The sequence below is a fragment of the Mustelus asterias genome, unplaced genomic scaffold, assembly GCF_964213995.1.
Source record: "Mustelus asterias unplaced genomic scaffold, sMusAst1.hap1.1 HAP1_SCAFFOLD_3483, whole genome shotgun sequence".
In the NCBI taxonomy this organism is placed as follows: domain Eukaryota; kingdom Metazoa; phylum Chordata; class Chondrichthyes; order Carcharhiniformes; family Triakidae; genus Mustelus; species Mustelus asterias.
Window position 1 is genome coordinate 1,666 of NW_027593428.1, and position 27,982 is coordinate 29,647.

Consider the following 27,982-nt stretch of genomic DNA (forward strand, 5'->3'; position numbering starts at 1 on the left):
AATATTAGCACCCCCCCCCCCCCCCCCCTCCTCCCCTCAACAGGCTCTGAAATGGGGCCAATCAATGGCTCCAGATCCCATCGGCTTCTGTAACCTTCCCGCGGTCACGTCAGCTGGGATTTGTCGGATAGGATTCACCGGGAAGACTCCGTGAGGGTCCCACGCTGCAGGGTCTCAGTTCTTGCCAACCCCCCCCCCTCCCCCTCCCCGACTCTGACATAGCCCCTTACCCCCACTACCAGAAGGCCGCAGAGGCTTTGGAGAGAGTACAGGAAAGGTTTACCAGGATGTTGCCTGGTACGGAGGGCATTAGCCATGAGGAGAGATTGGGTAAACTGGGATTGTTCTTCCTGGAAAGACGGAGGATGAGGGGGCGACCTGATAGAAGTTTATAAAATTATGAGGGGTGTGGATAGGGCGATCAGTTGGAAGCTTTTTCCCAGGGGCAGGAATGACAATTACAGGGGGCACAGGTTCAGGATAAGGGGGGAAAGGTTTAGTGGAGATGTGCGGGGGGGTAGTTTTTCCACACAGAGGGTGGGGGGGGCCTGGAATGCGCTGCCAAGTGAGGGGGTTGAGGCAGATCCGTTAACGACATTTATTATATGGACAGACGGGGAATAGAGGGATACAGGCAGTTGGCCCAGATAGTACAGCGACCAGCACAGGCTTGGAAGGCCGAAGGGCCTGTTCCTGTGCTGTACTGTTCTTCATTCACCCTCCGATCACCTCCCCCCCCCACCCATCGGGCCAGATCTCCGAATCTAGAAACCACTCCCAAAATAATAATCTCCGCACTCCGCCCCCACTCCAGAAGGTCAGGCAGAGATTCCACATTCTCCTCCCTTCTGAAGCAGCGGCGATTGGGATTCCACTCCCTCAGGGGCATGGAGTGCGGGGGGGGGGGGGGGGGGAGAGACAGAGCACGGGGCTGTGTCGGAAAACGTCTCCGCAGCAAGCGCCACCGAGTGAAAAGTAGAACGGGACAGTCCCTTATTGGCCTGCAACCCGGGGTCACCGAGCACCAACCCACACCCCACACTCCTCCCCCGCCTCTAGCAGGACTGCAGCCCATTCACATAGAGGTCGGGGATGACCTTGTAACGCAGCTTAGTGTTGGTAATGGCCCCGTGTTTCTGCCGGAGGTGCAGCCGCAGTTGACTCTTGTGACGGAAATGCAAGTCGCACTTTTCACACTGAAAAAAAAACACACCAAACATTAGAATTATACAACCTCACCGATACAGCACGGGGTTAGATACACAGTCAAGCTTCCTCTACACTGTCCCCCATCAAACACTCCCAGGACAGGTACAGCACGGGGTTAGATACAGAGTAAAGCTCCCTCTACGCTGTCCCCCATCAAACACTCCCAGGACAGGTACAGCACGGGGTTAGATACAGAGTAAAGCTCCCTCTACACTGTCCCCCATCAAACACTCCCAGGACAGGTACAGCACAGGGTTAGATACAGAGTAAAGCTCCCTCTACACTGTCCCCCATCAAACACTCCCAGGACAGGTACAGCACGGGGTTAGATACAGAGTAAAGCTCCCTCTACGCTGTCCCCCATCAAACACTCCCAGGACAGGTACAGCACGGGGTTAGATACAGAGTAAAGCCCCCTCTACACTGTTCCCATCAAACACTCCCAGGACAGGTACAGCACAGGGTTAGATACAGAGTAAAGCTCCCTCTACACTGTCCCTCATCAAACACTCCCAGGACAGGTACAGCACAGGGTTAGATACAGAGTAAAGCTCCCTCTACACTGTCCCCCATCAAACACTCCCAGGACAGGTACAGCACGGGGTTAGATACAGAGTAAAGCTCCCTCTACACTGTCCCCCCATCAAACACTACCTGGACAGGTACAGCACGGGGTAAGGTACAGAGTAAAGCTCCCTCTACAATCGCGGGGCTTGCTGTGACCTTTCTCGGAGGGGGCGGGGGGGTTTGGTGGGGGGCGGGGGGGTTTGGTGGGGGGTGGGGGGTTTGGCGGGGGGCTGGGCGGGGGGGGGTTTGGCGGGGGGTGGGGGGGGTCTTGTCTGCTTACATGATACGGCTTCTCTCCAGTGTGAATGCGAATGTGACTCTTCAGTGTCTGGAGGTGTCGGAAGCGGGTGCCGCAAGTTTCACAGGGATACGGCTTCTCTCCGGTGTGGATCAGGACGTGGGCTCGAAGGTGAGCGACCTAAACATGAACAAAAAGAAGTGAACCTCCTGCATTTATATAGCGCCATTAACATAGTAAAATCTCCCTCACAGGTAACACCATGTAACAAAATTCAACACAGGACAGTGCAGGAACAGGCCCTTCGGTCCAGCAAATCTGTACTGACCCACAGGCCTCTCTAATTTAATATTTCCTTGCCCCTGCGTGGTCCATATTCCTCGATTCCCTGCCTATTCATCTATCTATCCAGGTGCCTCTTAAACCTTGTTTCAGAATCTGCTTCCTCCACCACCTCCTCCGACAGCGCGTTCCAGGTATTCACCACCCTCGAACCTGCCGCTTACGTCTCTTTTAAACTTTCCCCCCTCACTCTCAGCCCATGCCCCCCTGAGTGATTGACCTTTCGACCCTGGGAAGAAGTCTCTGACTCTCCACTCTATCCAAGCCCGTTCGAGTCTTGTAGACCTCTATCCGGTCCCCCCCTCATCCTCCGACGTTCCAATAAAAACAATCCAAGTTTGTTCAACATTTCTTCATAATCGGACGCCGAACTACGTAACGGGACATTAGATACTCTGTCAAAAAGAGGATGGCTTTGACAAGAGAGAGTGCGGTGGGAATCAGGGGATGCTCGAGAGGCCAGAATTGGAGGAGCGCAGAGATCAGAGAGGGGTGTAGGGGCTGGAGGTAGTGACAGAAATAGGGAGGGGGTGTCGGGGCTGGAGGGGGTTACAGAGATAGGGAGGGGGTTACAGAGATAGGGAGGGGTGTAGGGGCTGGAGGAGGTTACAGAGATAGGGAGGGGTGTAGGGGCTGGAGGGGGTTACAGAGATAGGGAGGAGGTGTAGGGGCTGGAGGGGGTTACAGAGATAGGGAGGGGTGTAGGAGCTGGAGGAGGTTACAGAAATAGGGAGGGGGGTGTAGGGGCTGGAGGGGGTTACAGAGATAGGGAGGGGGGTGTAGGGGCTGGAGGGGGTTACAGAGATAGGGAGGGGGCGTAGGGGCTGGAGCAGATTACAGAGATAGGGAGGAGTATAGGGGCTGGAGGAGGCTACAGAGATAGGGAGGGGGGTTTATGGGACTGGAGGAGGTTACAGAGATAGGGAGGAGGTGTCGTGGCTGGAGGGGGTTACAGATAGGGAGGGGGTGTAGGGGGCTGGAGGGGGTTTCAGAGATAGGGACGGGGTGTAGGAGCTGGAGGAGGTTACAGAAATAGGGAGGGGGGTGTAGGGGCTGGAGGGGGTTACAGGGATAGGGAAGGGGTGTAGGGACTGGAGGGGGTTACAGAGATAGGGAGGGGGTATAGGGACTGGAGGAGGTTACAGAGATAGGGAGGGGGTGTAGGGGCTGGAGGAGGTTACAGAGATAGGGAGGAGGTGTCGGGGCTGGACGGGGTTACAGAGATAGGGAGTGGGTGTAGGGGCTGGAGGGGGTTACAGAGATAGGGAGGGGGTATAGGGACTGGAGGAGGTTACAGAGATAGGGAGGGGGTGTAGGGGCTGGAGGAGGTTACAGAGATAGGGAGGAGGTGTCGGGGCTGGACGGGGTTACAGAGATAGGGAGTGGGTGTAGGGGCTGGAGGGGGTTACAGAGATAGGGAGGGGGTGTAGGGGGCTGGAGGGGGTTTCAGAGATAGGGACGGGGTGTAGGCGTTGGTGGGGGTTACAGAGATAGGGAGGGGGGTGTAGGGACTGGAGGGGGTTACAGAGATAGGGACGGGGTGTAGGGGTTGGAGGGGGTTACAGAGCTAAGGAGGGGGTACAGGGGCTGGAGGAGGTTACAGAGATGGGGAGAGGGGTGTAGGGGCTGGAGGAGGTTAGAGAGATAGGGAGGGGGTGGAGGGGCTGGAGGGGGTTACAGAGATAGGGAGGAGATGTGGGAGGCTGGAGGGGGTTTCAGAGATAGGGAGGCGGTGAAGGGGGTTACAGAGGTAAGGAGGGGGTGTAGGGGCTGGAGGAGGTTACAGAGCTAAGGAGGGGGTGTAGGGGCTGGAGGAGGTTACAGAGATAGGGCGGGGGTGAAGGGGGTTACAGAGATAAGGAGTGGGTGTAGGGGCTGGAGGGGGTTACAGAGATGGGGAGGGGGTGTAGGGGCTGGAGGAGGTTACAGAGATAGGGAGGGGGTGTAGGGACTGTAGGGGGGTTACAGAGATAGGGAGGGGGTGTGGGAGGTTGGAGGGGGTTACAGAGATAGGGAGGGAGTGAAGGGACTGGAGGAGGTTACAGAGATAAGGAGGGGGTGTAGGGGGCTGGAGGGGGTTTCAGAGATAGGGAGGAGGTGTAGGGGTTGGAGGGGGTTACAGAGATGGGGAGGGGGTGTGGGAGGTTAGAACATAGAACATAGAACATTACAGCGCAGAACAGGCCCTTCGGCCCACGATGTTGCACCGACCAGTTAAAAAAAAAACTGTGACCCTCCAACCTAAACCAATTTCTTTTCGTCCATGAACCTATCTACGGATCTCTTAAACGCCCCCAAACTAGGCGCATTTACTACTGATGCTGGCAGGGCATTCCAATCCCTCACCACCCTCTGGGTAAAGAACCTACCCCTGACATCGGTTCTATAACTACCCCCCCTCAATTTAAAGCCATGCCCCCTCGTGCTGGATTTCTCCATCAGAGGAAAAAGGCTATCACTATCCACCCTATCTAAACCTCTAATCATCTTATATGTTTCAATAAGATCCCCTCTTAGCCGCCGCCTTTCCAGCGAAAACAATCCCAAATCCCTCAGCCTCTCCTCATAGGATCTCCCCTCCATACCAGGCAACATCCTGGTAAACCTCCTCTGCACCCTCTCCAAAGCCTCCACATCCTTCCTGTAATGTGGGGACCAGAACTGCACACAGTACTCCAAGTGCGGCCGCACCAGAGTTGTGTACAGTTGCAACATAACGCTACGACTCCTAAATTCAATCCCCCTACCAATAAACGCCAAGACACCATATGCCTTCTTAACAACCTTATCTACTTGATTCCCAACTTTCAGGAATCTATGCACACATACACCTAGATCCCTCTGCTCCTCCACACTATTCAAAGTCCTCCCGTTAGCCCTATACTCAACACATCTGTTATTCCTACCAAAGTGAATTACCTCACACTTCTCCGCATTAAACTCCATCCGCCACCTCTCGGCCCAACTTTGCAACCTGTCTAAGTCTTCCTGCAAACTACGACACCCTTCCTCACTGTCTACCACACCACCGACTTTGGTGTCATCAGCAAATTTGCTAATCCACCCAACTATACCCTCATCCAGATCATTAATAAATATTACAAACAGCAGTGGCCCCAAAACAGATCCCTGAGGTACACCACTTGTAACCGCACTCCATGATGAATATTTACTATCAACCACCACCCTCTGTTTCCTATCCGCTAGCCAATTCCTGATCCAATTTCCTAGATCACCCCCAATCCCATACATCTGCATTTTCTGCAGAAGCCTACCATGGTGAACCTTATCAAACGCCTTACTAAAATCCATATATACCACGTCCACTGCCTTGCCCCCATCCACCTCCTTGGTCACTTTCTCAAAAAACTCAATAAGGTTAGTAAGGCACGACCTACCTGCCACAAAACCATGCTGACTATCACCTATCAATTCATTACTCTCCAAATAACTATAAATCCTATCCCTTATAATTTTTTCCAACATCTTGCCGACAACAGAAGTGAGACTCACCGGTCTATAATTCCCGGGGAAGTCTCTGTTCCCCTTCTTAAACAATGGGACAACATTCGCTAACCTCCAATCTTCTGGTACTATACCAGAGGCCAACGACGACCTGAAGATCAGAGCCAGAGGCTCTGCAATCACTTCTCTTGCCTCCCAGAGAATCCTTGGATAAATCCCATCCGGACCAGGGGATTTATCTATTTTCAGACCCTCCAGAATATCCTGCACATCCTCCTTATCAACTGTAATACTGTCTATTCTACTCCCTTGCAACCCAGTGTCCTCCTCAGCTATATTCATGTCCCCTTGCGTGAACACCGAAGAGAAATATTGGTTCAATGCTTCACCAATCTCCTCCGGTTCCACACATAACTTCCCTCTGCCATCTATAACTGGCCCTAAACTTGCCCTAACCAACCTTCTGTTCTTGACATACCTATAGAACGCCTTAGGATTCTCTTTAACCCTATCCGCCAAAGTCTTCTCATGTCCCCTTTTAGCCCTTCTAAGCTCGCTCTTCAACTCCCTCTTAGCCAATCTAAAGCTTTCTAGTGCACTACCCGAGTGCTCACGTCTCATCCGAACATAAGCCTCCTGGTTGGAGGGGGTTTCAGAGATAGGGAGGGGGTGAAAGGACTGGAGGAGGTTACAGAGATAAGGAGTGGGTGGAGGGGCTGCAGGAGGTTACAGAGATAGGGAGGGGGTGTGGGAGGCTGGAGGGGGTTACAGATAGGGAGGGGGTGTAGGGGCTGGTGGGGGTTTCAGATATAGGGAGGGGGGTGTAGGGGCTGGTGGTGGTTACAGAGATAGGGAGGGGGGTGTAGGGACTGGAGGGGGTGACAGAGATAGGGAAGGGGTTGTAGGGACTGGAGGGGGTTACAGAGATAGGGAGGGGGGGTGTAGGGGCTGGTGGGGGTTACAGAGATAGGGAGGGGGGTGTAGGGGCTGGTGGGGGTTACAGAGATAGGAAGGGGGGTGTAGGGACTGGAGGGGGTAACAGAGATAGGGAAGGGGTTGTAGGGACTGGAGGGGTTACAGAGATAGGGAGGGGGGGTGTAGGGGCTGGTGGGGGTTACAGAGATAGGGAGGGGGGTGTAGGGACTGGAGGGGGTTACAGAGATAGGGAGGGAGGTGCAGGGACTGGAGGGGGTTACAGAGATAGGGAGGGGGGTGTAGGGGCTGGAGGAGGTTACAGAGATAGGGAGGGGGTGAAGGGACTGGAGGAGGTTACAGAGATAAGGAGGGGGTGTAGGGGGCTGGAGGGGGTTTCAGAGATAGGGAGGAGGTGTAGGGGTTGGAGGGGGTTACAGAGATGGGGAGGGGGTGAAAGGACTGGAGGAGGTTACAGAGATAAGGAGTGGGTGTAGGGACTGGAGGAGGTTACAGAGATAGGGAGGGGGTGTGGGAGGCTGGAGGGGGTTACAGAGATAGGGAGGGGGGTGTAGGGGCTGGAGGGGGTTACAGATATAGGGAGGGGGGTGTAGAGACTGGAGGGGGTTACAGATATAGGGAGGGGGGTGTAGGGACTGGAGGGGGTTACAGAGATAGGAGGGGGTGTAGGGACTGGAGGAGGTTACAGAGATAGGGAGGGGGTGTAGGGACTGGAGAGGGTTACAGAGATAGGAGGGGGTGTAGGGACTGGAGGAGGTTACAGAGATAGGGAGGGGAGTGTAGGGACTGGAGGGGGTTACAGTGATAGGGAGGGGGGTGTAGGGACTGGAGGGGGTTACAGAGATAGGGAGGGGGTGTAGGGGCTGGTGGGGGTTTCAGATATAGGGAGGGGGTGTAGGGGCTGGAGGTGGTTACAGAGATAGGGAGGGGGGGTGTAGGGACTGGAGGGGGTTACAGAGATAGGGAGGGGGTGTAGGGACTGGAGGAGGTTACAGAGATAGGGAGGGGGGTGTAGGGACTGGAGGGGGTTACAGAGATAGGGAGGGGGGTGTAGGGTCTGGAGGGGGTTACAGAGATAGGAGGGGGTGTAGGGACTGGAGGAGGTTACAGAGATAGGGAGGGGGGTGTAGGGACTGGAGGGGGTTACAGAGATAGGGAGGGGGTGTAGGGGCTGGTGGGGGTTTCAGATATAGGGAGGGGGTGTAGGGCCTGGTGGGGGTTTCAGATATAGGGAGGGGGGTGTAGGGACTGGAGGGGGTTACAGAGATAGGGAGGGGGGTGTAGGGACTGGAGGGGGTTACAGAGATAGGGAGGGGGGTGTAGGGACTGGAGGGGGTTACAGAGGGAGGGGATGAAACCCGGGATGGATTTGAAAGCAAGGATATAATTTTGAATTGACGACACTAGTTAGAGAGCCAGTGAGGGTCTGTGGGCCCAGGGGCTGCTACTGAGCGGAGGGGGAATGGGAGACTGACCCTGACTGTGTCGGTCACCATGTGGGACCGACACCCCAACAAGGAAAGGCTGCTGTCCTCGGACAGAAGGACAGTTCCAGCTCAATGCCACGCCAGGCTGCCCCAGCGTCCTGCCCTGCACCCACTCCAGTCTCTCACCTGCACAAACCTCGCTCCACACGTCTCACACTTGTACGGCTTCTCCCCGGAGTGAATGCGAGTGTGCGTCTTGAGGTTGGCGGGCCGGTTAAACTGTGCTCCGCACACGTTACAACGATAGGGCTTTTCACCTGTAACAGATTGGACATTCATTCCCCAGTGTTCAGTCTTTCAGATACAATCTTCAACCTATATCTGAAACCCCCACCAGCCCCTACACCCCCTCCCTATCTCTGTAACCCCCTCCAGTCCCTACACCCCCCTCCCTATCACTGTAACCCCCTCCAGTCCCTACACTCCCCATCTCTGTAACCTCCTCCACTCCCTACCCCAAACAAACCTCCTCGCTCCACCTGGGAGGTCCCCAGACACCGAGAAACTCACTCAGATTAAAACGCGGTTGCCAACTCTAATGTCAGTGGATTCCAGGGGTAGGAAGAAAATCCCCACAGTGCAGGAGGAGGCCATTTGGCCCATCGAGCTTGCACCGACAACAATCCCACCCAGGCCCCATTCCTGTAACCCCCACACATTTACCCTGCTAATCCCCCTGACACTAAGGGGCAATTTAGCACGGCCAATGCAGCTAAACCGCACATCTTTGGACTGGTGGGAGGAAACCGGAGCACCCGGAGGAAACCCACGCAGACACGGGGAGAACGTGGAGACTCCGCACAGGCAGTGACCCGAGGCCAGAATCGAATCCGGGTCCCTGGCGCTGTGAGGCAGCAGAGCTAACCCACTGTGCCACTGTGACAGCGGCTTATTGGTAATGTCAGAGGACTGGTTGTTCAGAGGCCCATGCTGATGCTCTGGGGGAGCGGGGTGGGGGGTGTGGGGGGGGTTAGACAATGGCTCAAATCCCACCCTGGCAGCCGGTGGGATTTAAATTCAATTAAAGAATCTGCACTGGGAAGTTGGTCTTCTGTGAAACTATCAGCGATTATCATAAAAGTCCATCTGAACCAGATGGCACAGTGGTTCGCACTGCTGCCTCACAGCGCCAGTTCTATTCCCGGCTTGGGTCACTGTTTGTGTGGAATCTGCACATTCTCCCCGTGTCTGCGTGGGCTTCCTCTGGGAGCTCCCGTTTCCTCCCCAGGTCCGAAGATGTGCAGGTTAGGTGGATTGGCCATGCTAAATTGCCCCTTCGTGTCCAAAGATGTGCAGGTTGGGTGGATTGGCCATGCTAAATTGCCCCTGAGTGTCCAAAGATGTGCAGGTTAGGTGGATTGGCCGTGCTAAATTGTCCCTTAGTGTCCAAAGATGTGTAGGTTAGTTGCATTGGCCATGCTAAATTGACCCTTAGTGTCCAAACATGTGCAGGTTCGGTGGATTGGCCATGCTAAATTGCCCCTTCGTGTCCAAAGATGTGTAGGTTGGGTGGATTGGCCATGCTAAATTGCCCCTGAGTGTCCAAAGATGTGCAGGTTAGGGGGATTGGCCATGCTAAATTGTCCCTTAGTGTCCAAAGATGTGCAGGTTAAGTGGATTGGCCATGCTAAATTGCCCCTTAGTGTCCAAAGATGTGTAGGTTGGGTGGATTGGCCATGCTAAATTGCCCCTTCGTGTCCAAAGATGTGTAGGTTGGGTGGATTGGCCATGCTAAATTGCCCCTGAGTGTCCAAAGATGTGCAGGTTAGGGGGATTGGCCATGCTAAATTGTCCCTTAGTGTCCAAAGATGTGCAGGTTAAGTGGATTGGCCATGCTAAATTGCCCCTTAGTGTCCAAAGATGTGTAGGTTGGGTGGATTGGCCATGCTAAATTGCCCCTTAGTGTCCAAAGATGTGTAGGTTGGGTGGATTGGCCATGCTAAATTGCCCCTTAGTGTCCAAAGATGTGCAGGTTAGGTGGATTGGCTATGCTAAATTGCCCCTTAGTGTCCAAAGATGTGCAGGTTAGTTGGATTGGCGGGATAAATACGTGGGGTTATGGGGATAGGGCCTGAGTAAGATGCTCTATCGGAGACCCGAGGGGCAGAATGGTCTCCTTCTGTACTGTGGGGATTCTACGATCTGCCCTGGTGGGATTCGAACCTGGTTCCCCGGAGCATTACCCTGGGGTCTCAGGGTTACTAGCCCAGTGACAATAGCACTATGCCACTGCCTCCGCTATGCCTCCCTCTGGCCAGGTGTCCGCCCGCCTCCCCAGCGTACGACCCGCAACACCCCCCGCTCCCTGCCGAGGTGCCTCACCTGTGTGAACAGTCTTGTGACTGGCCAGGTTGCCCTTGTAGCGGAAGGCCGCCTGGCACATGTCGCACTTGTAGGGCTTGTCATCGCTGTGGACCCGCAGGAAGTGTTGCTGCAGCGAGTCCTCGTCCGAGAGTTTCAGCTCACAGGTGCTGCAGGAGAAGAGGCCGTTCTCTGCAAGAGAAACCCGAGCGTCCCGTCAACACCGCACCGCACTCTCACACCATCAGCAGGGCGAGGGGAGACCTCAGCGAAACGCGTGACGTTCTCAGGGGGGGGGGGGGGGGGGGGTTTTGCCAGGGCGTGACGCCAAGAGGCTGATGGGGCCCCCCACCCCCCTCACCCCCTCACCCCCCAGAATTCCAGAGCCCAGTGTCTCAGGAGCAGGAGTCGCCCACTTTGGACCGAGATGAGGAGGAATTTTTCCACTCTTTGGAATTCTCTGACCCGAGATCGGTGCCTCTCCACCATCAACGAGAAGAATTATCGAATCCATATTCGCCCCTCCAGTCTGCACCGACTCTCTCATTTTACCCAGGCTCCCTCTCCCGCCCCATCCCCATAACCCCACACATTTAGCGCGGCCAATGCACCCTCACCAGCACGCCTTTCAGACTGTGGGAGGAAACCGGAGCACCCGGAGGAAACCCACGCAGACACGGGGAGAACGTGCAGACTCCGCACAGACAGTGACCCCGAGCCGGGAATCGAACCCGGGTCCCCGGCGCTGTGAGGCGGCAGTGCCAACCCACTGTGTCGCCCAAGAGAGAGATCTTTGGGAAATAAGGGATAATTCCAGATGGGGCAGCACGGTGGCACAGTGGGTTATCACTGCTGCCTCACAGCGCCAGGGACGTGGGTTCGATTCCCGGCTTGGGTCACTGTCTGTGCGGAGTCTGCACGTTCTCCCCCGTGTCTGCGTGGGTTTCCTCCGGGTGCTCCGGTTTCCTCCCACAGTCCAAAGATGTGCGGATTAGCCGCGCTAAATTGCCCCCTTAGCGTGAGGGGAATGAGGAGGGGGAATGAGGAGGGGAAATGCGTGGGGATAGGGGCCTGGGTGGGATTGTTGTCAATGCAGGCTTGACGGGCCAAATGGCCTCCTTCTGCACTGTAGGGATTCTATGATAGGGGGATAAGGGGTGGGTAAGAGAAGTTGAATTCGAGGATCAGCCATGATCACATTGAACGGCGGGGCAGGCTCGAGAGGCTGAATGCCCACACCCAGGCAGTGCAGCACTTCCTCAGCACCACGCTGGCAGCGCCAGGCTGGATGTGGCATGTTCAGACTCGAGACAACAGCCTGGAGCCCACAGGCCACCCCACCGCTCTGCGTCCACCACCAACCCCCGCCAATCCCTGGGAGCGCCGCACCGCCCGTCTCTGCTCACCTGATCCGCTGTCCGAGAATTCCAGATGGTATTCCGGGATTTCCTCCCCGGGGTGGGAGACCAGGACGTGGTGGTAGAGTTCGGAGCTGTGTTCGAAGGGTAGCTGACACACGGAGCAGACAGAGCAGCCGCTGGAGTCCTGGGAATCGGACGATGACCTGGTCGGGAAGGAAAGGAGAATGGACGGTGTCAGTTCCGGCAACGACGGAAGGGCGAAGGGGATCCGGCCTACACTGACAATCCAGCCGGAATAGGGCACTGACGGGAGCGTCCGCGGCGAATTCGAGCGCCCTCAGCACTGACCCTCTGACAGTGCGGCACTCCCTCAGCACTGACCCTCTGACAGTGCGGCGCTCCCTCAGCACTGACCCTCTGACAGTGCGGCGCTCCCTCAGCACTGACCCTCTGACAGTGCGGCACTCCCTCAGCACTGACCCTCTGACAGTGCGGCACTCCCTCAGCACTGACCCTCTGACAGTGCGGCACTCCCTCAGCACTGACCCTCTGACAGTGCGGCACTCCCTCAGCACTGACCCTCTGACAGTGCGGCACTCCCTCAGCACTGACCCTCTGACAGTGCGGCACTCCCTCAGCACTGACCCTCTGACAGTGCGGCACTCCCTCAGCACTGACCCTCTGACAGTGCGGCACTCCCTCAGCACTGACCCTCCGACAGTGCGGCACTCCCTCAGCACTGACCCTCTGACAGTGCGGCACTCCCTCAGCACTGACCCTCTGACAGTGCGGCACTCCCTCAGCACTGACCCTCTGACAGTGCGGCACTCCCTCAGCACTGACCCTCTGACAGTGCGGCACTCCCTCAGCACCGGGGGCCTCCCGCCTTTCCTCTTCACTTACCGACTGACCACCTTGTTGCGAGTCGCGTCCTCGTCCTCAGTCTCATCCTCCATGTTGGTGGAGCTCTCGTCGCTGCTGCTCCCGCTGGCTGCGTTGCCACTCCGGGTATAGAGGGGCTCGGGGGAACAGGTGAGGGTGGGTGGGGAGCAGGAGCCTGTGCCCCCCTGCTCCTTTGCCGTCTGCCGCTGGGAGTTCAGGATGATGAATTTGTACTTCTTCCAGTTGCAGGCCTTGGGATCGGGGGCGGAGGGTTTCTGGGAGGGGCGGCTGCAGTCCAGCGCGGCGCTCTGCGACTCGGTGGGGGAGTTGGGGCAACAGTCCGAGCGCATGGGGCTGTCCGGAGCGGGAAGGGCCGCCTTGCCGCTCTTCCGATCGCGGGCCTCGGGCCTGTCCGCGGAGGCCTCATCCTGGGGCGCCGTCAACGTCCGGGCCTCGGGCCTGCTCCCTGCGCAGATGCCCGGGCCTCCCCTCCAGCTGCTCCTGCCCTCGACCCAGTGGGCCCCTCCCTCCTGCCAGGGCCCGCCCGCAGCCTTGCGCGGAGCCACGCACCCATCGGGGAAGCGGAAGGCCGATTCGGGGAAGTAGCTGCGGCCTCCGGCTGCCAGGCCCGTCAGCAGGCGGGGCGGGCGGCTTGGGAAGAGAGCCCGGGACGGGATGAAAGGGAGAGCACCATTCTCTGTGCTAAGGGAGCAGGCCAGGCTCCGGCCTAGCGGATAGTCCAGAGACTTCAGGTAGGTGTGGATGTGCGGAACACTGAAAAAAATAGAAGAAACATTTCAACACATTTAACAACAATGGCAGCTAATTTTACAGAGCAAGATCCCACAAGCAACAATGCAATCAGGACCAGGGTATCTGCTTCAGAGGGTCCCTCAGTACCGACCCTCTGACAGTGCGGCACTCCCTCAGCACTGACCCTCTGACAGTGCGGCACTCCCTCAGCACTGACCCTCTGACAGTGCGGCGCTCCCTCAGTACTGACCCCGACAGTGCGGCACTCCCTCAGCACTGACCCTCTGACAGTGCGGCGCTCCCTCAGTACTGACCCCGACAGTGCGGCACTCCCTCAGTACTGACCCTCTGACAGTGCGGCACTCCCTCAGCACTGACCCTCTGACAGTGCGGCGCTCGGATGGCGTCCTCCTTTACCTGAAACGGGCGAAACTGCGACAAGTGTCTGCTACGTGGTCCATCTGTAAGTAAGAGGCGGCCGTCAGCACCTCCGCGACGGAGCCCAGCTCCAGGGGCAGGCAGGACGTGTACATGAACTCCAGCAGCACGCGGAAACCGGCCGCGCTGATCCCACACGGCAGTGTCAGCAAGCTGACATGTCTCTTTGCCTGATCAGAGAAGATCGAATAGAAGAATCCACTGCGTGCCGGACAGGGTGGGGGGAGAAACAAGAGATCAGCGGCTGTTAAAATCCATCAAATCATTATTCACTTGGTCAGTAGAGTCACAAGTAGGCAGACATTAACACTGCAATGAAGTTAATGTGAAAATCCCCGGGTACACTGAGGGAGAATTTAGCACGGCCAATACACCTAACCATCACATCTTTCAGACTGTGGGAGGAAACCGGAGCACCCGGAGGAAACCCACGCAGACACGGGGAGAACGTGCAGACTCCGCACGGACAGTGACCCCATAATTTTCTTTGTTCTTTCAGTCTGCACCCACCACAATCCCATCCAGGTCCTATTCCTGTAACTCCACATAGACAGTGACCCGAGGCTGGAATCGAACCCGGGTCCCTGGGCGCTGTGAGGCAGCAGCGCTAACCCACTGCGCCACCCCCTTGTGGTCTAATTCCTGGGATGAGAGGCTTGTCCTATCAAGGGGGACCTTATCATCTGGGTTTGCATTTCTTCGAGTTTAGATGTTTGAGGGCTGACCTTGTTAATATAGGATCCTGAGGGAGCCGGGGGGGGGTTAAGGTGTGAAAACGAGGGTGGCGATTCGACCAGGAGGCAACACGCGTCAGCCAAGACTGGGCGGGATAGGTACACCGGGACTCCCCCTTAAACCAATCATCCCACTGACAGCACAGTGGTTAGCACTGCTGCCTCACAGCGCCAGGGACCCGGGTTCGATTCCCGGCTCGGGTCACTGTCTGTGTGGAGTCTGCATGTTCTCCCCGTGTCTGCGTGGGTTTCCTCCGGGTGCTCCGGTTTCCTCCTACAGTCCGAAAGACGTGCCGGTTCGGTGCTAAATTCTCCCTCAGCGTTACCTGAACAGGCGCCGGAACGTGGCGACTGGAGGATTTTCACAGTAACTTCAATGCAGTGTTAATACTTGTGACACTAATAAATAAACTTTAAGAACCATCGTTGAGTGTTTGGGATCTAAACTAGAGTGAAGCAACAGCAAGCAGCTTACAGAGTCTCCCGGGGACGGTGTGGGGACCTGTTCCACAGACGGACCCGCTCGCCCAGCCCTTCCCTCCACGTACCTGCAGGCAATGAGCACAGCCTTGTGGGCCTTGAATTCTTCCCCGTCCACCAAGACCTTGACGTCGGTGAGGATCTCCCGTTTCCTCATCTCGTTCAGGTTCAGCATCATGTCTGTGGAGTGCCGGGTGAATTCTTTGACGTAACTCTCTGGTTTCGATCCCATCCTCATCTGAGGCCAAGGCGGCGGGAAAGAAACGGGGAAAAGAATCAGCTACAGCCCAAACTGCACAGAGAAACACCATCTCCCCATTAATACATTCATTCCTGGGACATGGGCGTCACTGGCTGGGCCCAGCATTCATCGCTCATCCCTCGTTGCCCTTGGAGAGCAGTTCGTTGAGGGTCAACCACATTGGCTTTGGCTCCGGAGTCACATGTAGGCCAGACCGGGTAAGGACGGCAGATTTCCTTCCCTAAAGGGACATTGGAGGGGGTGGCACAGTGGTTAGCACTGCTGCCTCAAAGTGCCAAGGATCCAGGTTCAATTCTGGCCTCGGGTCACTGTCTGTGTGGAGTTTGCACGTTCTCCCAGTGTCTGCGTGGGTTTCCTCCGGGTGCTCCGGTTTCCCCCTCACAGTCCAAAAGATGTGTAGGTTAGGGGGATTGGCCATGCTAAATTGCCCCTTAGTGTCCAAAGATGTGCGGGTTAGGTGCATTGGCCATGCTAAATTGTCCCTTAGTGTCCAAAGATGTGCGGGTTAGGTGGATTGGCCATGCTAAATTGCCCCTTAGTATCCAAAGATGTGCTGGTGAGGTGCATTGGCCATGCTAAATTGCCCCTTAGTATCCAAAGATGTGCAGGTTAGGTGGATTGGCCATGCTAAATTGTCCCTTCGTGTCCAAAGATGTGTAGGTTAGGTGCATTGGCCATGCTAAATTGTCCCTTAGTGTCCAAAGATGTGCAGGTTAGATGGATTGGCCGTGCTAAATTGCCCCTTGTGTCAGGGGGATTAGCAAGGTAAATATGAGAGGTTACAGGAATAGGTTACAGGAGTGGTCTGCCGTGGCGGGATTTGAACCCGGGTTCCCAGAACATCAGCCGAGTTTCTGGATTAATAGTCCAGCGATAATACCACTAGGCCAATCGGCTCCCCTCGTGCCGCACTGGAGGGATTGTACGGGAATAGCAGAGTGGGCTGGCAGGACCGAATGGCCTTCTCCCGTTGCCCAATTCCCGAGTTCCTCCGTCACTGGATAAATAATCACCTTCGCCCTGGCGGAGTCAAAATCCCGGCAGCCAACTCCGCCCACTGACAGGATTACAGGCACGGGGGGGGGGCAGCGGTGCGAGGGAGCCTCCCAGCACCCACCCACGCCAGGGGCTGAGGCCACTTGCAGCTAGGCCCATCACTCAAGAGCAAATTGCAAGCTCAATTTTGCGTGACGTCACCGGCTCCCATTCCCAGAGGGAACGCTGCCACGAAGCCGACTTCAGTCCCGGAATAAACAACAGAGACTAAACCAAAAATCCGTGCCGGGACTTGCAGGCTGCGGATGCAGTGCCGGCTGCAGTCCCGGGAGGGGAGGGGGCTGGGATCGTGGACAATGAAGGAATCTCCGGGATCATTGTGACGTACAGTCACAGATCCTGGGACAGGAAGCAGCACCACACACACTGACCGTTAACACCGCAGCTTAAATAAGAAGCGGCTACGAGGAACCTGGCCAGCAAGTTTAACACAAAGGGCTACTTGCATTGATATAGCGCCTGTCACCACCACGGGACATCCAATTCAGGCAGTCACGACAGCCAATTTGGACAGAGCAAGGTCCCACAGGTAGCAATGGGAAAACAACCACATAATCTTTTTTCTTTTAAAGGTGCAGGTTGAGAGATAAATATTGGTCCCAAAACAGTGGCCACAGAATCTTTGACATCAACTTCACTGGGCAGACTCTCTGACAGTGCAGCACTCCCTCAGCACTGACTCTCTGACAGTGCAGCACTCCCTCAGCACTGACCCTCTGACAGTGCGGCACTCCCTCAGCACTGACCCTCTGACAGTGCAGCACTCCCTCAGCACTGACCCTCTGACAGTGCGGCACACCCTCAGCACTGACCCTCTGACAGTGCGGCACTCCCTCAGCACTGACCCTCTGACAGTGCGGCTCTCCCTCAGCGCCGACCCTCTGACAGTGCGGCACTCCCTCAGCACTGACCCTCTGACAGTGCGGCACTCCCTCAGTACTGACCCTCTGACAGTGCGGCACTCCCTCAGTACTGACCCTCTGACAGTGCGGCACTCCCTCAGCACTGACCCTCTGACAGTGCGGCACTCCCTCAGTACTGACCCTCTGACAGTGCGGCACTCCCTCAGCACTGACCCTCTGACAGTGCGGCACTCCCTCAGCACTGACCCTCTGACAGTGCGGCACTCCCTCAGCACTGCATTTGGAGTAAGAGATTGCTACATGTGGAAACCTTGCCGTATTTCCTACATTACAATGGTGACTACTGTCAGGAGGGGGCGGGGGGGGGGTGCTTTGGGTCACTGGGTGTGATCGAAAAGCTTTGCTTCTCTTACCTGTTGCTTTGACTTCTCCCTGGGGAATTCAGAGGGACATTGGCCAGCCAAAAGGTACCTGGATTGGCGGGGAAAGAGAAAAATTAAATCAGGCTGAGAGAGCAATGTACCTCCACGCAGACCTGCTGCTGCCCACGGGGAAGATGGCCACCCCCCAGGGGGACAGACTGCGCCCCACCCCACCCCTGGAACCTCCAGGTGAAGCAACGTCCTCTGTTCCCTGGCACTAGCCACTCTCACACCAGATCACAAGCCTTGCACACACACACACACACCTTCGGTACGGCTGCCATTGCTTTGGGAAATAACAGCACCTCGGGGAAATTGGAGGCTGAAAGGAAATTTAATGGACATCCTTTCCGTGCCTCGGATTCTCCAGCATGTCCTGACCAAGACCGCAAGAAACTATAAAGGGTCATGAACGAAGCCCAGTCCCATCGCGCAAACCAGCCTCCCATCCATTGACTCCGTCTACACTTCCCGCTGCCTTGGGAAAAGCAGCCAGCATAATCAAGGACCCCCCGGACATTCTCTCTTCCATCTTCTTCCATCAGGAAAAAGATACAAAAGTCTGAGGTCACGTACCGACCGACTCAAGAACAGCTTCTTCCCTGCTGCCGTCAGACTTTTGAATGGACCTACCTTATATCAAGCTGATCTTTCTCTACGCCCTAGCTATGACTGTAACACTATATACACACACACACACACGCTGTGCCTGTCCTGGGAGTGTTTGATGGGGGACATTGTAGAGGGAGCTTTACTCTGTATCTATCCCGTGTTGTACCTGTCCTGGGAGTGTTTGATGGGGACAGTGTAGAGGGAGCGTTACTCTGTATCTAACCCTGTGCTGTACCTGTCCTGAGAGTGTTTGATGGGGGACAGTGTAGAGGGAGCTTTACTCTGTATCTAACCCCGTGCTGTACCTGTCCTGGGAGTGTTTGATGGGGGACAGTGTAGAGGGAGCTTTACTCTGTATCTAACCCCGTGCTGTACCTGTCCTGGGAGTGTTTGATGGGGGACAGTGTAGAGGGAGCTTTACTCTGTATCTAACCCTGTGCTGTACCTGTCCTGGGAGTGTTTGATGGGGGACAGTGTAGAGGTTGCTTTACTCTGTATCTAACCCCGTGCTGTACCTGTCCCGGGAGTGTTTGATGGGGGACAGTGTAGAGGGAGCTTTACTCTGTATCTAATCCCGTGCTGTGCCTGTCCTGGGAGTGTTTGATGGGGGGACAGTGTAGAGGGAGCTTTACTCTGTATCTAACCCCGTGCTGTACATGTCCTGGGAGTGTTTGATGGGGGACAGTGTAGAGGGAGCTTTACTCTGCATCTAACCCTGTGCTGTACCTGTCCTGGGAGTGTTTGATGGGGGACAGTGTAGAGAGAGCTTTACTCTGTATCTAACCCCGTGCTGTACCTGTCCTGGGAGTGTTTGATGGGGGACAGTGTAGAGAGAACTTTACTCTGTATCTAACTCTGTGCTGTACCGTCCTGGGAGTGTTTGATGAGGACATAATAAAGGGAGCTTGACTCTGTATCTAACCCCGTGCTGAGTGATTTGACCAGCACTGACAACCCTCAGTTGTGAAGTAAAACAGATTTTTAGAAGTGACACAGGAGACTGTAACAGAGGAGGCGACGCAAGATTGAAACTCCCCTACCAGCTCAAAGGGCAGAGGGTGGCACAGTGGTTAGCACTGCCGCCTCACAGCGCCAGGGACCCGGGTTCGATTCCAGCCTTGGGCCACTGTCTGTGCGGAGTTTGCACATTTTTCCCCGTGTCCGTGTGGGTTTCCTCCCACAGTCCAAAGATGTGCGGGTTCGGTGGATTGGCCGTGCTAAATTGCCCCTTAGTGTCTCGGGATTAGCGGGGCAAATAAGTGGAGTTATGGGGATAGGGTGGGACTGTGGTCAGTGTGGACGCGATGGGCCGAATGGCCTCCTTCTGCACTGTCGGGATTCCATGATTCTCTCTGACACATGGTCAGCCGTTTAGGTGGGGGGGGGGGGGGGGGGGGGGGGGGGGGGGGTGCGAGATATCGCTCCCAAAGTCAGTGAGGCTCTCATACCCACACCCCCCCCGTAGCGTGCTACTCACCCCCACCTGCCCGAGACCCGGTCTCGGCCGTTGCAAAGCCGACAGAAGCTCTCCTGCCAGGGTGAGACACAAAATCTTCCATGCAATGCACGAGGATGGAGCGTGAGAGGGTCATTGACCGAGGCTCTCCCAACTTCCAACTGAACCCAGCGGACAAATCCTGGATCCGGCCAGGAAGCACTGCTTAGAATCCGCTCCAGAAGTAGAGAGTGTTCTCACATCCTGTTTCCCTCGGTTGACGCAGGTGCTGATAAGGGATGTGGGGAGTTTGGGATGGGGGGGGGGGGGGAAATAAGTGTTATATTTAGCTCCTCTCCGGATGGGAAATCAGCCGTGATCAAAGTGACGTCTAAACTTTGGAAAGAGCAACTTTTCTTTATAAAACAGGGATTGCCAGGGAAGGGATTGTCTGCAGGACAAGAGGCCATTCAGCCCATCTTGTCCCGTGCTGTTATATCATACCCACACTCAGCGAACCACCAAAACGTGCAGCCACCCATTGCCAAATTGCCGGGTGAGCCATTGGAACCTGAACCACCCTAAACTTTGACTTGATTTATTATTGTCACCTGTACTGGGACAGCGGGCGGCTCGGTGGCACAGTGGGTTAGAACTGCTGCCTCACAGCGCCAGGGACCAGGGTTCAATTCCCGCCTCGGGTCACTGTCTGCGTGGAGTCTGCATCTTCTCCCCCCGTGTCTGCGTGGGTTTCCTCCGGGTGCTCCGGTTTCCTCCCACACTCCAAAGATGTGCAGATTGGGTGGATTGGCCGTGATAAATTGACTCTGTCGGGGGGGAGAGAGATCAGCAGGGTAAATATGTGGGGTTACGGGAAAAGGGCCTGAGTGGGATTGCGGTCGGTGCAAACTCGATGGGCCGAATGGCCTTTTTCTGCACTGTAGGGATTCTATTCTACAGTGAAAAGTAATGTTTCTTGCGTGCTATACAGACGAAGCATACCATTCATAGAGTACATAGGGGAGAAGGAAAGGAGAGGGTGCAGAATGTAGTGTTACAGTCATAGCTAGGGTGTAGAGAAAGATCAGCTCAATGTGATAGGGCCATTCAAAACACTGATGGCAGCAGGGAAGAAGCTGTTCTCGAGTCGGTTGTACAGACTTTTGTATCTTTTTCCCGATGGAAGAAGGTGGCAGAGAGAATGTCCGGGGTGTGTGGGGTCCTTAATTATGCTGGCTGCTTTTCCCGAGGCAGCGGGAAGTGTAGACGGAGCCAGTTAATGGGAAGCTGGTTGACATAGAGTCATAGAGGTTTACAGCATGGAAACAGGCCCTTCGGCCCAACTTGTCCATGCTGCCCTTTCTTTTTTAAACCCCCAAAGCTAATCCCAATTGCCCGCGTTTGTCCCATATCCCTCTATACCCATCGTACCCATGGAACTATCTAAATGCTTTTTAAAAGACAAAATTGTACCCGCCTCTACTACTGCCTCTGACAGCTCGTTCCAGACACTCACCACCCTCTCTGAAAAAACTGTCCCTCTGAACCCTTTTGTATCTCTCCCCTCTCACCTTAAACCTGTGCCCTCTAGTTTTAGACTCCCCTACCTTTGGGAAAAGATATTATCCTCCTTGTCTACGCCCCTCATTATTTTATTGACCTCTATAAGATCATCCCTCAGCCTCCTACGCTCCAGAGAAAAAAGTCCCAGTCTTACCAACCTCTCCTTATAACTCAAACCATCAAGTCCCGGTAGCATCCGAGTAAATCTCTTCTGCACTCTTTCTAGTTTAATAATATCCTTTCTATAATAGGGTGACCAGAATTGTGCACAGTATTCCAAGTGTGACCTTACCAATGTCTTGTACAACTTCAACAAGACGTCCCAACTCCTGTATTCAATGTTCTGACCAATGAAACCAAGCATGCCGAATGCCTTCTTCACCACTCTGTCCACCTGTGACTCCACTTTCAAGGAGCTATGAACATGTACCCCTGGATCTCTTTGTTCTGTAACTCTCCCCAACACCCTACCATTAACTGAGTAAGTCCTGCCCTGGTTCAATCTACCAAAATGCATCACCCTGCATTTATCTAAATTAAACTCCATCTGCCATTCGTCAGCCCACTGGCCCAATTGATCAAGAACCCATTGCAATTGGAGATAACTTTCTTCATTGTCCACTATGCCACCAATCTTGGCGTCATCTGCAAACTTACTAACCATGCCCCCTATATTCTCATCCAAATCATTAATATAAATGACAAATAACAGTGGACCCAGCACTGATCCCCGAGGCACACCGCTGGTCACAGGCCTCCAGTTTGAAAAACAACTCTCTACAACCACCCTCTGGCTTCTGTCAAGAAGCCAATTTTGTATCCATTTAGATACCTCATCCTGGATCCTGTGAGATTTAACCTTGTGCAACAACCTACCATGCGGTGCCTTGTCAAAGGCCTTGCTAAAGTCCATGTAGACAACACCAACTGCACTGCCCTCATCTACCTCCTTGGTTATCCCTTCAAAAAACTCAACCAAATTTGAGAGACATGATTTTCCACTCACAAAGCCATGCTGACTGTCCCTAATCAGTCCTTACGTCTCTAAATGCCTGTAGATCCTGTCTCTCAAAATACCTTCCAACAAGTTACCCACCACAGATGTGAGGCTCACTGGCCTGTAGTTCCCAGGCTTTTCCCTGCAGCCCTTTTTAAAACAAAGGAACAACATTTGCCACTCTCAGTGTGAAATCTGCACCTCGGCGGACCAGACAGAGGCACTGAGCCACGGAACCCGCTGGGAGCTGAGGAAAGATACCGCGAGGTGGGATATCCAATTGGCGTGGGCCTGTGTTTTTCCGAGGGAACACTGTTTGGTTTCCCCTCCATCCACTCAATGTCTCAGGCCTTTCCTGTTCTTGTTACAATAGCAGGAAGCAGCAACGCCACTCACCCTGAACAGGGAACAGCTGTGTACCAATGTACAAGAACGTCACGGACATCGAGTAACTCCAGCCTGCATAACACCGCTCGCAGTCAACACCCCCCCTCCAACACCCGTCCCTCCTCCACTCCCAGACAGGCAGATCCCATCCTGCGCTGACTGATGCGGTCTTCCTGCCCAGCTGCAAAGGAGCCCCTCCCCGTGAAAGACGTCCTTCAGGAGGAGGCCATTCAGCCCCTCTCAAGCCTGCTCCACCATTCAGTTCAATCTGCATCTACCTGCGCGCCCCCCGGGGCACACTGCTGCCCCACAGCGCCAGCGACCCGGGTTCGATTCCCGGCTTTGGGTCACTGTCTGTGCGGAGTCTGCGCGTTCTCCCCGTGTCTGCGTGGGTTTCCTCCGGTCTCCTCCCACAGTCCGAAAGACGTGCTGGTTAGGTGTGTTGATCGTGCTAAATTCTCCCTCAGTGCACCAGGAATGTGGCAACTGGGGGATTTTCACAGTAACTTCTTTGCAGTGTTAATGTAAGTCCACTAGTGACACTAATAAACAAACTTAAACACAAAACCTAACTAATTCCCAATAAAAATAACCCACCGTTCTCAGTTTTTAGACTTTCAACTCACCCACAGCCTTGACAGCACTTGGTTTGGTGGTTTGTGTGTGGGGGGAGGGAGGGAGGAGGGGGCAGTTCCAGATCCCCGCTTCCCTCTCTGCCTCCAATTGGAAGGTTTATTTATTACACACCCGCCCCCCCGACACACACACACACACACACCCGCCCCCCGACACACACACACACACACCCGCCCCCCCGACACACACACACACACACCCGCCCCCCCGACACACACACACACACACCCGCCCCCCCGACACACACACACACACACCCGCCCCCCGACACACACACACACACACACCCGCCCCCCCGACACACACACACACACACACCCGCCCCCCGACACACACACACCCGCCCCCCCGACACACACACACACACGCCCCCCCGACACACACACACACCCGCCTCCCCGACACACACACACACACCCGCCCCCCCGACACACACACACACACACCCGCCCCCCCGACACACACACACACACCCGCCCCCCCGACACACACACACACACACCCGCCCCCCCGACACACACACACACACCCGCCTCCCCGACACACACACACCCGCCCCCCCGACACACACACACACACCCGCCCCCCCGACACACACACACCCGCCCCCCCGACACACACACACACACACACCCGCCCCCCCGACACACACACACACACACCCGCCCCCCGACACACACACACACACACCCGCCCCCCCGACACACACACACACACACACACACCCGCCCCCCCGACACACACACACCCGCCCCCCCGACACACACACACCCGCCCCCCCGACACACACACACACACACCCGCCCCCCCGACACACACACACCCGCCCCCCCGACACACACACACACACACCCGCCCCCCCGACACACACACACACACACACACACACCCGCCCCCCCGACACACACACACACACGACCGCCCCCCCGACACACACACACACACACGACCGCCCCCCCGACACACACACACCCGCCCCCCCGACACACACACACACCCGCCCCCCCGACACACACACACCCGCCCCCCCGACACACACACACACACCCGCCCCCCCGACACACACACACACACACACACACACACCCCGCCCCCCCGACACACACACACCCGCCCCCCCGACACACACACACCCGCCCCCCCGACACACACACACCCGCCCCCCCGACACACACACACACACGACCGCCCCCCCGACACACACACACCCGCCCCCCCGACACACACACACCCGCCCCCCGACACACACACACACACCCACCCCCTGACACACACACCCGCCCCCCCGACACACACACACACACACACACCCGCCCCCCCGACACACACACACACACACCCGCCCCCCCGACACACACACACACACACCCGCCCCCCCGACACACACACACACACACCCGCCCCCCCGACACACACACACACACACCCGCCCCCCGACACACACACACACACACCCGCCCCCCCGACACACACACACACACACCCGCCCCCCCGACACACACACACACACACCCGCCCCCCGACACACACACACACACACCCGCCCCCCCGACACACACACACACACACCCGCCCCCCCGACACACACACACACACGACCGCCCCCCCGACACACACACACCCGCCCCCCCGACACACACACACACACACCCGCCCCCCCGACACACACACACCCGCCCCCCCGACACACACACACCCGCCCCCCCGACACACACACACCCGCCCCCCCGACACACACACACCCGCCCCCCCGACACACACACACACACACCCGCCCCCCCGACACACACACACACACACACGACCGCCCCCCGACACACACACACACACACCCGCCCCCCCGACACACACACACACACACACACGCCCCCCCGACACACACACACACACACCCGCCCCCCCGACACACACACACACACGACCGCCCCCCCGACACACACACACCCGCCCCCCCGACACACACACACACACACCCGCCCCCCCGACACACACACACCCGCCCCCCCGACACACACACACCCGCCCCCCCGACACACACACACACACGACCGCCCCCCCGACACACACACACCCGCCCCCCCGACACACACACACGACCGCCCCCCGACACACACACACACACACCCGCCCCCCCGACACACACACACACCCGCCCCCCGACACACACACACCCGCCCCCCGACACACACACACACACCCGCCCCCCCGACACACACACCCACACACACGACCGCCCCCCCGACACACACACACCCGCCCCGACACACACACACACGCCCCCCCGACACACACACACACACCCGCCCCCCCGACACACACACACACACACCCGCCCCCCCGGACACACACACACCCGCCCCCCCGACACACACACACCCGCCCCCCCGACACACACACACACACACCCGCCCCCCCGGACACACACACACACGCCCCCCCGACACACACACACCCGCCCCCCCGACACACACACACACCCCGCCCCCCCCGACACACACTCACCCGCCCCCCCGACACACACACACACACCCCCCCGACACACACACACACACACACGCCCCCCCGACACACACACACACACACGCCCCCCCGACACACACACACACACACGCCCCCCCGACACACACACACACACCCGCCCCCCCGACACACACACACACACACGCCCCCCCGACACACACACACACACCCCCCCGACACACACACACACACACGCCCCCCCGACACACACACACACACACGCCCCCCCGACACACACACACACACCCCCCCGACACACACACACACACCCGCCCCCCCGACACACACACACACACACCCCGCCCCCCCGACACACACACACACACACACACACACCCGCCCCCCCGACACACACACACACACACACACACACCCGCCCCCCCGACACACACACACACACACGCCCCCCCGACACACACACACACACCCGCCCCCCCGACACACACACACACACCCGCCCCCCCGACACACACACACGCACACCCGCCCCCCCGACACACACACACACACACACCCGCCCCCCGACACACACACACACACGCCCCCCCGACACACACACACACACACACACACACGCCCCCCCGACACACACACACACACACCCGCCCCCCCGACACACACACACACACGACCGCCCCCCCGACACACACACACACACACCCGCCCCCCCGACACACACACACACGCCCCCCCGACACACACACACACCCGCCCCCCCGACACACACACACACACACACCCGCCCCCCCGACACACACACACACACACCCGCCCCCCCGACACACACACACACACACCCGCCCCCCCGACACACACACACACACACCCGCCCCCCCGACACACACACACCCGCCCCCCCGACACACACACACACACGACCGCCCCCCCGACACACACACACCCGCCCCCCCGACACACACACACACACGACCGCCCCCCCGACACACACACACCCGCCCCCCCGACACACACACACGACCGCCCCCCGACACACACACACACACACCCGCCCCCCCGACACACACACACACCCGCCCCCCCGACACACACACACCCGCCCCCCCGACACACACACACACACCCGCCCCCCCGACACACACACACACACACACCCGCCCCCCCGACACACACACACACACGACCGCCCCCCCGACACACACACACCCGCCCCGACACACACACACACGCCCCCCCGACACACACACACACACCCGCCCCCCCGACACACACACACACACACCCGCCCCCCCGGACACACACACACACACCCGCCCCCCCGACACACACACACCCGCCCCCCCGACACACACACACACACACCCGCCCCCCGGACACACACACACACGCCCCCCCGACACACACACACACACCCGCCCCCCCCGACACACACTCACCCGCCCCCCCGACACACACACACACACCCCCCCGACACACACACACACCCGCCCCCCCGACACACACACACACACACGCCCCCCCGACACACACACACACACCCCCCCGACACACACACACACACACGCCCCCCCGACACACACACACACACACGCCCCCCCGACACACACACACACACCCCCCCGACACACACACACACACCCGCCCCCCGACACACACACACACACACCCGCCCCCCCGACACACACACACACACACACACCCGCCCCCCCGACACACACACACACACACACACACACACACCCGCCCCCCCGACACACACACACACACACGCCCCCCCGACACACACACACACACCCGCCCCCCCGACACACACACACACACCCGCCCCCCCGACACACACACACGCACACCCGCCCCCCGACACACACACACACACACCCGCCCCCCCGACACACACACACACACGCCCCCCCGACACACACACACACACCCGCCCCCCCGACACACACACACACACACACCCCCCCGACACACACACACACACCCGCCCCCCCGACACACACACACACACACCCGCCCCCCCGACACACACACACACACACCCGCCCCCCCGACACACACACACACACACCCGCCCCCCC

The 27,982-nt window shown here is 57.4% G+C and overlaps 1 protein-coding gene across 1 annotated transcript; it reads right to left on the reverse strand.

The window, feature by feature from the left end:
- Window positions 1-219: 219 nt before the first annotated feature.
- Window positions 220-20,004, reverse strand: LOC144490601 (B-cell CLL/lymphoma 6 member B protein-like). The gene is made up of 10 exons (XM_078208313.1): window positions 19,883-20,004; window positions 17,785-17,842; window positions 15,259-15,428; window positions 13,956-14,177; window positions 12,807-13,559; window positions 11,949-12,106; window positions 10,564-10,734; window positions 8,368-8,498; window positions 2,057-2,194; window positions 220-1,196 (listed from the first exon to the last, which is right to left on the reverse strand). Exons 3-10 carry the CDS (start codon window positions 15,426-15,428, stop codon window positions 1,056-1,058), a joined length of 1,884 nt encoding a protein of 627 aa, XP_078064439.1. The 5' UTR covers window positions 17,785-17,842; window positions 19,883-20,004; the 3' UTR covers window positions 220-1,055.
- Between the last annotated feature and the right edge of the window lie 7,978 nt (window positions 20,005-27,982).

Coding starts and splice junctions, on each gene's coding strand:
- LOC144490601 (XM_078208313.1), bottom strand. CDS start 15,428: ATGAGGATGGGATCGAAACCAGAGAGTTACGTCAAAGAATTCACCCGG. Junction 13,560..13,955: donor CGCAGTTTCGCCCGTTTCAG/GTAAAGGAGGAC, acceptor TATTTTTTTCAG/TGTTCCGCACATCCACACCT. Junction 8,499..10,563: donor TCACAAGACTGTTCACACAG/GTGAGGCACCTC, acceptor AATCTGTTACAG/GTGAAAAGCCCTATCGTTGT.